The sequence below is a fragment of the Strongylocentrotus purpuratus genome, unplaced genomic scaffold (genome assembly GCF_000002235.5).
Source record: "Strongylocentrotus purpuratus isolate Spur 01 unplaced genomic scaffold, Spur_5.0 spur5_scaffold_13, whole genome shotgun sequence".
Taxonomy (NCBI): Eukaryota; Metazoa; Echinodermata; class Echinoidea; order Camarodonta; family Strongylocentrotidae; genus Strongylocentrotus; species Strongylocentrotus purpuratus.
The window spans coordinates 23,872,847-23,886,250 of NW_022145598.1; the positions used below are offsets into that span (position 1 = coordinate 23,872,847).

General features: G+C 39.6%; 1 protein-coding gene across 2 annotated transcripts; it reads right to left on the bottom strand.

The window, feature by feature from the left end:
• Positions 1 to 1,183: 1,183 nt before the first annotated feature.
• LOC590332 (scavenger receptor class B member 1) lies at positions 1,184 to 12,536 on the bottom strand. Of its 2 annotated transcripts, none has more exons than XM_030983194.1 (13): positions 12,445 to 12,536; positions 11,390 to 11,650; positions 10,865 to 11,022; positions 10,241 to 10,382; positions 9,443 to 9,649; positions 8,658 to 8,802; positions 7,502 to 7,571; positions 6,306 to 6,487; positions 5,401 to 5,519; positions 4,962 to 5,035; positions 4,258 to 4,309; positions 3,255 to 3,434; positions 1,184 to 1,506 (listed from the first exon to the last, which is right to left on the bottom strand). In XM_030983194.1, the coding sequence occupies exons 2-13, from the start codon at positions 11,636 to 11,638 to the stop codon at positions 1,417 to 1,419; spliced, it is 1,668 nt and encodes a 555-aa protein (XP_030839054.1). In that variant the 5' UTR covers positions 11,639 to 11,650; positions 12,445 to 12,536; the 3' UTR covers positions 1,184 to 1,416. The 2 variants fall into 2 exon arrangements, with proteins under 2 accessions (XP_030839054.1, XP_030839055.1); XM_030983195.1 differs by having other exon boundaries at positions 11,390 to 11,682; positions 12,445 to 12,503.
• Between the last annotated feature and the right edge of the window lie 868 nt (positions 12,537 to 13,404).

The following is a 13,404-nucleotide window of genomic DNA, read 5'->3' on the forward strand; positions in this document are numbered from 1 at the left end:
GGGTGGGCATTAATCAAACACAAACGGGCAAACAAGACAAAACAGGTATCATTTGTTCAGCCCCCCCCCCCCACACCCTGTATCCGCCACTATAGATCGGCTCCCACCGTACATTATTATCATCATCTAAAGACGGTCTTCATTCATGATAAAAACAACAACATGCATAAGGGTCGAACCTGGAGGGAGGGGAGGGGGGGGGGCACTTTGGCAGTAACCCCCATCCTACCGAGCACCCATCCCCCCCCCCTCAAAAAAAGGAAGAAAAAAAATAGAAGAGGAGCGGGCGGAGATACATGTATGAAGTTGTTTTCATGATAACCGAAATTGTGGGCTATAATGAATCAACTTTGAAGTTAATTTGCCTTGTGTGTTGTTCTTCTGTTTGAACCCGTTCTCCCAATCTTACGAGAAATAAACTTGATACATAAGAGGGTTTTACCAACACCCTCCCCCATACACACAAACTCCCATCCCGCTTCTCTCTCTCTATATATATATATATCATATAGATGTTTATAACTTTCCTCTCTCTCTCTCTCTTCCCTCACACACACCTTTTCTCTTTTATTTTAATCCAATTTACCCCCTTATTCCGTAATTTTCCTCCTTCCACATTACATTTTCACCACAAGGTCACGCCAATTAAAAATAAAACAAATTCGTTTATTGTATTCATTTTATAAATTTATCAAATTCAGAAATAATTGCAATTCATTTGTAATGGAATAGATAATCAAGTCACATTGTAATATTATTTGAATTATAATTCCATCTACTTGGTAGGAACAAGAACTTCTTGGTAGGAAGAAGAAAAAACACGACACATACGTTGATATCAGATACCATCTTTATTAAAAACAAGTATTGTGAAAGTTAAATCAACTACACTGACATAAACTATATACGAGTACATCTCGGTAGCCATTTTGACAGCAGATGTAGGATGAGTTGTGAGCCATTTAATGAATCTCTTTCAGAAAATTGCAAATATATCAGGGCCTTTTATTTTCCTATCGGCAATAAATTAATGGTAAAACCGTGAACTTTCTTTCTGTCGGTTAGAAAGTTTTTCATCCTGTAGGCAAATTTTCAAGAATTTTGTCCGATGTTAATGGGTCGGGCGGTGTGAGAATCAAATTGCTAAAAATGACCCCCCCCCCCCAAAAAAAAAAACAACAACAACAACAACAACAACATACAAGCCCCATGTCCTTTCGCCTTCCCAAGAAAAAAAAAGGTTCTCCGGATCTGCAATAATCTTTTGATTTTTTTTAAATAACGCTTTCAAACATTTTTCCTAACACAACCAACACAAGTATGACAAAAAAAACACATCGAAAATGTTGAATGTGAGGGGCGTCACCTTATAAGCGACCCCCACTCCTAGTCATTTTTCGAAGGTTCATTTCATTTCTAAGCTTTTACACAACTTTTTTCTCTCTGGGTCGCGGAGGTAATTTTCGCATCTTGACTTTTCCTTGACTTGCCGTTTCCATTGAAGTCCTGTAAAAGGAGGAAAAAATAGGAAGTAGGACCCAAGTTGTAAAATAACCCGCTATTTTAACTAGCCCGATCTCAAATCAGCCAGCTAATTTGCGTCTTAATTAGCCCGCAGTTGCAATTAGCGGAATATTTGGTCGAGAAAATATCCCGAGAAATGCTGGTCTTGTTTACAAAATAGCCCACTATTTGGGAAATAGCGGGCTAATTTGCGCCCGTCTTCATCTAGTTTGTGATGAGCGTATCGGTATGGTGAAAACGCAATTTCGAGCTTCGGGAAAATATCCTGGGTCTGAAAATAGCGGGTTATTTTGCAACTTCTCTCTCGTCAGTAAGGCATTGGATTGTTCGTATTGGACGGATTGCAACCAACATTCACATTTTAGAACATTATCGAGTTCTGGGTCATTTAATGAAACTTGTTATCGATAGCAAGTTGCAATAGATGTTATAAGCTACTGAAACCGTTGCATTTGATTGGCTGAGAGCAAATGGTCATAGAAAAGTGACACTTGTTATCGATAACAAGTTTTAATGAAACGCCATGTAGGGCATGATACAAATTATCTAATGAACGGATTCAATAGAAAGTGAATCAGGGCTGAGCAAAGAGTAATGACCAAAGAATGGAAAGATGATGAAAATTGATCAATTCGACCTGCCGAAGAAGGAGGTGTAACGAACTACCAACTATACATTACGAGCTAAGTTTTAGTTGTTCGTAACAATTATTATCTGATAGCAAGCAAGAAATATGCTTGAGAAATAACGATAGAAAAATTATTTATTGAAATATAACACTAATTTCATTGCATTTAATGCAAATAGAATAAACATTTTTCAAATGTTTAATCTATTTTCCTACATTGAAGAATTGAAATTCACAAAAGTCGAAGTGCAGTAAAAAGAGAAGAAAAAAGATCTAACCTGCAAGTGCTAACTTTAAATTATAACCAATCTTAAATATATTTTTTTTAAAGGGACCATGACTTTAAAACACACCGGGGGAAGAATAAAGAATAAAAAGTAAAGGAAACAAACAAAGCAAAAACGAACAAAACAAAAGCAAAAACAACGAATAAGTCGCAGACTGAAACCAAGTTATGTAATAATATAAAGTTGTTTTGAATGATTGTTCAACATACAATGTACATGCTTATCGTAGTTTTGTATTTTTACCACTTTGGACCCTCCGTTCAGTAGACTAATAACCGTCCACTTTACCTTTGGGCTATTGTAATTTTATAATTCCATGGATGAATTGCGATTAAAAAAGATGAAAGAAGAAAATGAGAAGAAAAAAATTCAAGCCATAAAAGATCTGAGAATGTGACAAATTTGTAAATAGAACTAATGATTTATACATACTTTATTACCTGTACGAGAGTTATAATGAGTAAGTTGTCCAGAGGAGAGAAAATAAAAACAAACAGATTATCGTGCAGAATTCACAAAATAATGAGAGAGAAAGAGAGAGGGGGGACATGGGGGAGATGGGGAGTGGGAGAGAGAGAGAGAGAGAGAGAGAGGGGGACAGAGAGATAGAGAGGGGGGACAGAGAGAGAGAGAGAGAGAGAAAGAGAAAGAGGGGGGGGGGGGAGAGAGAGGTGATGATGAGGATGAAGATGATAATCATGAATAACAATTATCAATATCATCAATATCATCATCATCATCATCATCGTCAATATAGTTTATTATTATTATCATTATCACCATCATTATTATTGTCGTCATCGTTTTTTCCTCACCTCTACATCTTTCTCGACATCGCCGGATTTCAACGCCACCCTAGCTGTCTTCACCAGTAGAAGGAGTATGATGATGATGCCAATGCTGAAGAGCAGCCATTCCACGCCGACGATGATGTTCCATACCTCCACAAAGCCCAACTTGAATTCAGCGACTATTTGGTCGTTTGCTTCGACGCTCTGTTAAAATATGACGAATAACAAAATACAAACTCATTGTTTTTCCCATTTCAAGGCATTTGTTTCGATACATGCATGTAAAATTGCTTTCCTTGGCCGAATAATTTGTACCAGAATTTTAGACTTTCTTCTCCAAGCATACTAAAAGTGGGGTATTGGCATAAATTCAGGTTACTGATCGTGATTAGAGCCATAGTGGGTAATTTCGGCGGAGTAGTAGAGTGTACCCAGCCATTGAGGGCCCCTGGTATGATAGTGAGGGTGGGGGCGTGCATCAGTCAGGTGCATAATGACAATTAGCAAAGGCCACCAATAAGGGAGTTTACAGATAGCACATGGTACAAATGACCCCAAATATCCACAGATCTTTTACACATGGAGAAGTTTCACTTTGAGCATCTTAGAATAATAACTGCCAAAGTTATATGTGCTTCATGAATATCTTTTGTTTGCCCTCTTGAAAAGAATACTTCCACCTGCGTATCTTAGAATGTACTGTTGGTGCATAAATGAATAATGTTACATAACTTTCATGAGCGCATATCCAGTATTCATCTCTGTGGGTTTTACCATTTTGGTACAAATGACCTTTATCTGCCCATGCGCAGATTGTATCTGTAAACTCCCTTATATGACGACGGTGCTTGTGGGGGAGAGTTCCAATACCTTGTCAGGTTCCTTTCCCCCTTCTCTCCTTCACCTCCCCATCCCACTTCCACAATATTAAAGGGTCCATAACCCCCACTTACTTTGTTTGGATACGCCATGGGGGAAGTGGGGGTGGGGGGGGGGGGGTAGGGGGGGGGGGGTAGGGGGTATTTACCTGTTCAATCCAGAGCAGGGGTAGATACATCTCACGAATTTCTTCGGTTTCTCTGCATTAGGACGAGAATAACAACTGCGAAATACATATATAAAACATAAAATACATGTTTGTGTAATAGATAACTAGCAAAAGAGTATATGAGGTGAGGAGAGGGAGACAGAGAGGGAGAGGGAGACAGACACAGAGAGAGATAGAGAGAGAGAGAGAGAGAGAGAGCCGGAGAGAGAACCGGAGAGAGAGAGAGAGAGAGGGGAATTAAGGGGGAGACAGAGAGAGAGAGAGAGAGAGACAGACAGAGAGAGAGAGAGAGAGAGGGGGAGACAGAGAGAGAGAGAGAGTGGTATTCACAATACATGTATTTTACAGAGACTAGGGTTCGAAGAAGTGGATGCCTAACCCCATCTCTTATCATCCTTTTTTTCTTGGTAGAGCTAAGGACATGATACAAAACTAAGTCGATCTTGATCATAATTATTTAGATAGGATTCGCTCTCCCCACGAGTCATCATACTTTGGCCATGTGAGGGCGCCCGACTAGTAATTTTAGTGGTCAATGTGAACTTTCGTCATCATTATACAAACTAATGGTCTAATGGGTATTTTAAAAGCGACCCTTCCCCGTTCCCGTTACGCTACGACATAAATAGATTAGATCAATCGATCAAAACTCAAAAAAATTGTAATCTGTCAGAAAGACTTACCTGATCCCGCCCACTGGTTTCACAAACATGTTGATCTGGACGCGAAACTTCATCACAAAGGGAATACCAGTTTTCTGTATGAGGAGCAATTGAAAATTTCATTTGAAAATTAAAATACCCCAAAAGAATCGTCTCATTAATACTAATTAAGTCAAACGGAGATTTTTGACTATGATACAAATGATGATGATGATAATGATGATGGTGGTGACGACGACGACGAAGATGGTGATGGTGAGTGATGATGAAGATGATGACGGTGACGTTGATGACGAGGATTATGGTGAGGGGTGGTGGTGGTGGTGTGGATGGTGACGGCGATGATGATGATGATGACGACCACCTCAAAATTGTTGATAATAATAATGACGAAGATGAAAAACAACCATCTCATCTCATTGTTTTCCTGTTAATAAGTTAAACAAATAAACTAGTTTACCGGTTCTACTTCCATATAGCTGTCATGAAGCGAGGAATTAGGTGACAAGCCATCGACGTCATCAAACAAAGTTTGTTGACCTCCTAAGAAATGAGGATTGGATATCGCTACCGGACTTCCTGTATCGAACAAACAAAGTAAATTTTCAACAGATGTTCTTTTTTATCATTCTAAATCATCTTGCAGGCACTTTTATTGACATGTTATCCATCTTTCATGGATAATAGCTCCTACTTGTTGTTTTTGTATCTTACCATGATTGAATTATATATGAATCTTTTAATTTGCCAGTTGTTACAAATGATTTAGGCTATTTCACTAAATAGACAGTTTTGTCGTTTTCCATAATAAAGTAACGTCCATTAGAATGAAAAGTTGTAATATTTGGTTTTGTTTGGTCTTCGGGATAAAGTATATAAACATATCAGATAATTTTTACGTGTTAAAATTTTTAGGATTTTGATAGAAAAAATATAGGTCATGTAAAATATAACAATAAAAAACTTGTCATTTAAAATTTCTAGCTCTTCCTGGTACATTGTACCAGTTCAAAACAGTTTGTTTTTAAAAAATGATAACAAGAAATGTTGCCATTCTTATTCTTATAAGCATTTAGCATCTTATCTCATTAGCATTTAGTCTTTGGCATTTACATAATAATGCCGATTCGCTTTCCATTTATGATTCAGTCACATAATATTGAATGAATCGATTAAAGCCCGTCTGTGCTAGTTTGACCAGGGGGGGGGGGGATTAGACCATCCAGCGTGGTCACTCAGCTCTCAATTAACATAAAAGAGGGTCATGGGCCGGTACCAACGGGCACCGCTTAGGCATGCTATACAGAGGGCACAAGTAGCTACAAGTAGACATTGCAGTCCCGCTTTAAACAAATGTTTGTTCACCAAAATGGCAGGGGTCTTGTCGCATCACACCCGATGGTCCACACAGCTCTCGTTGACCGCTACAAAATCCCTCGTTCGGAGGAAAAGCTGTAGCGTTCATGTAGGTAAAGGGCGACAGACTGAATTTCAGTAGTGGTATGCCCTCGTAGCTGGAGTCCTTCACAAAATCGTACGACACAGACCTATTTGACACATTAATCAATTGAAATAAAGCTCTAAGAATAACTGTCAGAATGATACAGTTTATCTTCCCAACTGGGGGAGTAGCTGCAAAGTTTTAGTTTCATGTTTCATTTCCAACAGAACAGTGATTTTGACAAGAAATCAGAAATACAATTTAATATTCAAGAATATAATACATTTTCATGGGTTAAAGTTATAAAATAGAAAGTATACATAAATATGCAGTATAATAGTTTTTTTTTTAATTCATTGTATAAGTAAAGTCTGTGGAAATTGAGGGATCCACTGAAAAGCAGAGCTTGTAAAATATGGATCCCTCAAAATAATGACAAAGACAATTTTTGTAACATGTAAATATATTGACTTGAAAAAAAATATGTATATTAAATACATAGACTACCAACCCGGCCCCCCCCCCCCCCCCACTCAGTGTTATGTAGGGTACGCATATGCGTGTTCCAACCGACCCCCCCTTTTCAGCAAAAGTCCGGTGTGTAAAGTCAATACGGCTCGACCTTTTTCTTTTGTATACGAGCCTTTTTCAGCATCCCCCCCTCTTCAGCAAAAGTCCGGTGTGTAAAGTCAATACGGCTCGACCTTTTTCTTTTGTTACGAAAAGGACATTTTGGCAACACGCATGCGGTCATTTTGAAACCTGAGTGGGGGGGGGGGGGGCCGGGACTACCAATTAGTGGCAGAATAATAATAAAATTATAAATCCGTAATTTTGAAAACTTGTTACGGCACGTATATAGTATAGTAAACACTGGAAAGGTTAAAAGCGACATTGAAGACTGACATAATTATAAGACATAAACTTATAATAATAACAAAATATAAAACAACAGAAAATAAATGAAAGGAAAGAGAGAAATGCAAGGATAGAAAATGTTGGAAAGGAATTGCATTTCCTTGCCCTCATCCATGTTTATTGCTTCTCATCACACCAAGGACGGATTCGCAAAATATTTATAAGAAAGTATAAAATAGTATATACTTTTTAGACCACTAACCTGCAAAGTGGAGGCTGATACAATTGTAGTGTGTCTGTCTTCTCGACGTTCGGATGATAAAGTGAACCATCTAGACAGAGGATAACAATATCAAAAGCCCCATGTTTCATGTCTGGTCTACAAATAAAATCTACCATTGCAGTCGTTCGCATAGGGGTTCTGGGACACCCACCTCCTGGACAACCGCCCCCGGATAACCACCCCTAGGATAACCACCCTCTAGGACAACTACCCCAGACAACTACCACCTCAGGGAAAAAATTACTTTAACCTATTCGGGGGCTACTTTTCAAGCTTGCTTGCATGAAAATGACACTCTTGAATTTGTTTTGCATTGAACTCTATGAAAAATTTGGGGGCTCTTGTAAGACTTTCGGGGGCTCTTTTGGGCATTTCGGGGGCCAATTCGCCCCGAGCCCCCGTTTATATTTTCTCCCTGTACCACCTACGACAACCATCCTCTAGGACAACTTCCTCCCTAACAACTATCCTAGGGGGCAGTTCTCTGGGTGTTAGTTGTCCGGGGGTAGTTGTCCGGGGGTTAGTTGTCCGGGGGTAAGTTGTCCTAGGGGGTAGTTATCCTAGGGGGTAGTCATCCTAGGGGATAGTTGTCCTTGGGATAGTTGTCCTAGGGGTAGTCGTCCTAGAGGGCGGTTGCCCTAGGGGGTAGTCGTCCTAGAGGGTGGTTGCCCTATGGGTAGTTGTCCTAGGGGGTAGTTGTCCTAGAGTGTAGTTGTTCTAGGGGGTAGTTGTCCTATAGGGTGGTTATCCAAGGGATAGGTGTCCGGATGCGCGCATAGGAGCTCCTTTCATCAAGGGATGCGGGCTCTAGTCTGACTTTTTAACTTCGAGCATTACGAGCAAGCGAGCAAAATCTCGATACTCTTATTAAAACCCGACAGTTATGAAACATCATTAAACAAGTAACCCTTTACCAATTCGAAGCTGAATATAAGTGAGCGGTAATTTTGAAACTGGGGGGGGGGGGTGCACTGATGTTTAGGAGGGGTGTGTGGAGGGCCCGTATCATCTTATAAAAATGTAATTTTCCCCTCTCCCTCTCTTTCCCTATCCTTTCTCTCTTTCTCTCCTTTGTCTCATTTTCACCAAAGAGAGAAAGATTTATGTTAGATCGTCACAATAACCATAATCTTACCTGTGCTTTCTGCGATTTCATTAGCTTCATCTGACCACCAGAAAGGCAGGCTTTTCTTGCCATCTACTCTTTCAATGTGATTGATTAAGCTCCCGTTTTCTTTTCCAGTGAACACGTTGAATTGCCCGACGTATGTAGTATTGAACTAATAAAGAGAACACATATTATTTCGACAAATTATGATTGTGACAGTGTAATTCTGTTATCAAAATAGGCGTTATAAAAAAAAAAGTTATGTCAATTTCACAGAAAGACCACCTCCCTGAACGAATATGGGTGGTGACGGATGCCCCAAATAATTAAGTGACGATTGGGGGGGGGGGGGGGGTTATTAAGTCAATGATATCAAAGCTTTGTTTTTAGCCTTTTACACCCTCTTTTCGATCACAAAAAAACGTATGCTTGAGATACCTCAGTCCCACCGAGGAAACCGACAAAACACTGAACTTAAATTACTTGTATACTCCAAAATAATGAGCAAGATTTGCTGCGAGTCTGGAGTCGGTTAAGCGGACGGGTTGTAACTAGTTTTATCCCTAGTCACAGCATCCGAGTCCGACATCAAACCGGGAGAAGACCGAACTAAACTAATAACACTTTACCCCGAATGGCCAGGATTTGGTGGTAGCAAATGGGATTGAGGTGAGGATTAGATAGAGGTTTAAATAAAACGTCGTTGGTTGGCATTAGGTTGGGTTTATATTTTATACAGCAAAGTAAGTAACTGTGACCTCGGGGCTATTACGCAAGAGCATCGCACGACCACTATAATCATGAGGACTCACTCCAACAAAGTAACCGAACCGACCCGACTCGAATGCGGGCGGGACTGTCTGGAACTGCTTCGCTACGACTAGAAGAGGCTCGTAGTATCCCCACATCATCTCGGAGATCGTCCTCGTGACGATGACTCGCTCATCGAGCTCGTAGAGGAGACCACGGATTGCCGTACGAACCAGGAATTGATAGTTTTTCATGATGTGAGCAGTCGTCTGGGGGGAGAGGGGTAGAGAGAGAGAGAAAGAGTGAACAATGTATGGAAAGACAATCACTGTGTTTTAGTAGACGGGTATAGGGCTTTTGCTCGAAGTTATTTGATGATTCGATGCAAATAAATAATAGAGATTTTCAGAGAGAGAGAGAGAGAAGGGGGGGGGGTTGAGAGATATTAAGAGTTAGAAAAATTGAGAGAGATTTTCAGAGAGGGAGAGAAAGAGGGAGACACAAAGGGAGAGAGACAGTTATAGAAAGAGAGACAGATACAGAAACAGAAAGAGGGAGAGAGAGAGAGAGAGAGAGATCAGCTGGGGGCGTTTCACAAAACTTGTCATCAGTGACAAATGAATTTTTTTGTTAGAAGCTACTGAAATCCTTGCTTCTGATTTTTAAAATACATACAATCATACATATTTATGTATGATTAACAAAAGTTAAATTAACTTTTGTTCATTATATATAAATATGTACCTAGTTTGTATTTTACTCTCTATTAGGCCTATGTTGAAAAAAGAGTAGAAATAAAATCAAATAAACAAACAAAAAAATCTATAAAAGAAACTAAATAACCAAAGTCGGATATTTACCAACAGCGGAGAGTTGATGGCCGTTACGGTATCCGTCTCCGGTCCCACCGAACGATCCTCCTCAAAATAGTATCGGTAGCGTAGAAGAAAGGACACAGTGTCGTTATCGTGGAAAGTGACGTTATCGCGAGCCAACTCCATTCTTTAAAAAAAAAAAAAAAAAAGAAAGATAGAAAATACATTAGACAAGAAAAATACCTAAGTTAAGTTGATGCATCCGACACCAGACCCCCTCCCTCCCCCTCCCCCTAAAAATGAAATAAATAACTGTTACAAAATTACAATACCCAAAATGGAATCATGTTGGTTTGGCGGGGTAAAGGAGGTTTAAAAAAAAAAATAAACGTGCCACTTTTTGAAATCTGCTTCCACGACATGACCAGGGATAAAAATATTACATAAATATTTGGCATCAACTTTATTGAACCTTTTTTTGGTGGGGCGGGGGGGGGGGGCGGGGTGTCTATATAAAAAGATATATATAAAGATATATAAATAAATAAGGCGAAAGAATAATTAAAAAGTGGTAAACAGAGAATGATAAGGATGATAAGGAGAAGAAGGTTATTGTTGATCCGTCATAGCGACTAAATAAAATAATTTAGAAATAAATCCTATGCTTACCTGTACACATAAGGGCCCTTCTCTACGACCTTTGGCCTTTGACCTTTTATCAGGTCATCAGGATTTTGGATGTCAAAGAAGTACACGCTCTGATAGATGGGCAAGGAAGGTTGTTGCCACTCGGGGAAAAAGCGAGAATTGGGATCCAAAACGAAGACCTGGTGTAGGAAGATATATCAATGATATGATGAGAATCACTGGCGTAGCTTACTGGTGGAGGGGCGGGGCGCTTGCCCCCCCTAAATAAAATTGAACCATGATTTATTGTCAATTCGATACGTCAAGTGATTTACAAATGTTCGTGATATCACATGATTTTCAACAAAATGCGCGTTTCTTCATTTCTGTTGCAAACCGACACATTCCCAAATAGCCAGGAAGAGCATATGTTTGTCTATAGCCACTAGCAGTAACGATAGTAGAAAATTGCAAATGCTTCCTACTTTGGTATCCAATTTATTTCCACTGCCGTATAATGATTTATTTGGTTACGTAAAATAAATGGAATTAAACAGCAAGACTTACATGATGTATGACGTAGCCATACATACTCTCCACGGACCATGGCAGGAATAGCAATCCCGTGAAAATCAACGCCAGTGCCATCAGCAGCAAGAATGCGTGGCAGACGACAAGACGGGGTGTGCATTTTCGCTTCACACCATCCTTTGTGAGGTTCTGTTCGATGTCATCGAGCGGTCGCTTGATGAGTGGGGCCATATCGGCATCGCATTCAAAAGATGAATCGTCGTCATCATCTTCCATCATGTGCATTGTGTATTAGGTCTTCGACGAGGTTCCGATAAGACAAAATAGACCTTTACAGTCATAAAATAGTAGTTTAAGCCTAACAAAATATTTACATCCCTTACAAAAACTGTGTAACTACATGTACATGATATTTTGAAAATGACAACACAATAAATGAATGTTATCTAAATTAAAGACAACCTTGAATAATTTTGTGAGTAGAATGAATAAACGAATACCCTGAGCCTTAAAATAGTGACAATTTGGGCAAATAATACAACAGTGGAGTGTCACAAAAATATATAGGCCTATGTTCCTTGCAATGATGCACTTTGATACAATTTATTATTTATTTTGTATTTATGTGTTTATTTCTAATCTGTTGTCATGGTAGCCCATTCGCCCATAAGTAGTGGTCTTTCATGGGGCTCTGAATAATAATGCACATATTTGCATCAGAAAGCATAACATTTATAAGAAACAGTTAAAATAAAAATCTATTGAAGAGCAGGGCTGCGTACCACAAAACCGTCATAAGTACAAGTTCAGCGACATCCCATTGAAATGCGTGTATTAAGTTTAACACGCGTTTCAATGGGATGTTGGTGAACTTGTACTTATGACGGTTTCGTGAGACGCAGCCCTGATCACTAATTTTGCTTATAAAACCCGCGAAATCAGAGAGAACAAAATGTAGGCTTTATCTTATACAATATTACAGGTCGAATAATCTTGACTGTCTAATGTACAATGAAGACTACTAGTATACAACATGTTATCCATGGATCAATAATGAGAATTTGTATGTAATCAAAAAAAGATCCATTTACCTGTTGACTTCGCTCCAATATGGTAGTCTCTCACGCACTGTATGTCGACTGCTTCTAGCTACATCCACTTTCCAAGTGCCGAACAGCGTATCGTTATACATGAACCGTTTCTCTAGAGGATCGATTAAATTACAATTATAGCAAATATTTATGTAAATGATCCTCCTGAATACCCATAACATTTCCAGGTGCAAGTATTCGGTACATGATAAGCACTCTTTTTGTCATCTAACCCCATTCAGACGGGCTAATTATATTTCAAACCGACCGCCGATGTAGATAAATCTTTACCACTCGCCTGACTCGGGTGTAACGTCATTTTTTTTTTCTCGTTAGGTCTGTCGGGGCGCCATTTTGTTCACGAAAACGTCATACGTACAGGTTTGCCGACATCCCATTGAAACGCGTGTTTGATTCAAAACGCGCGTTTCAATTGGATGTCGGCGAAATTCTACTTATAATTATGACGGTCTTGTGAAACGCTGCCCTAGTGTCGTTGACTTTTTTTTGGGGGGGGGGGGGGGGTGTCTCATTCACATCGCTAAATCGATTCCCCAAACCCAAACCAACCTGTTCTTGCAGGCAGTGAAATAGCGCGGCTCAGTCAACATTTTTCTTAAATTCACGGCACCCTTTTAGGATTTCATTTAAGAATTATCATGTTGTCCTGCATTATTGCTACACATATTAATATTAATTTTTAAAGAGCGTTTTCGAGTAATCTTTCCCTTTATATTGTCTCCGTTTTGTTCCTTTTCCTTCATCTCTGTCCACACGCTTTCACCGTTTTGTTTGCCATTCGATGTGGAGGGGGTGGTGTGTAGCACGTGCCCCCCCCCCCCCCCCCCCCCCCTTGTACTACGCCACCGCTTGCTAACCGTTAGAAATAATGTAATGTTTTGTATCCGGCTTTTCTGTTTAGTGTAGGTTTCATCGATGTGACGGGGCTATCAGCTTAGC

What these genes read in the sequence shown, in the direction of transcription:
- LOC590332 (XM_030983194.1), bottom strand. Translation starts at nt 11,638, where the DNA reads ATGCACATGATGGAAGATGATGACGACGATTCATCTTTTGAATGCGAT. An exon ending in ACAAGACCCCTGCCATTTTG is followed by an intron (nt 5,520 to 6,305) that starts GTGAACAAACAT and finishes TGTTCGATACAG; the next exon opens with GAAGTCCGGTAGCGATATCC. An exon ending in CCCTGCTCTGGATTGAACAG is followed by an intron (nt 3,435 to 4,257) that starts GTAAATACCCCC and finishes ATATTTTAACAG; the next exon opens with AGCGTCGAAGCAAACGACCA.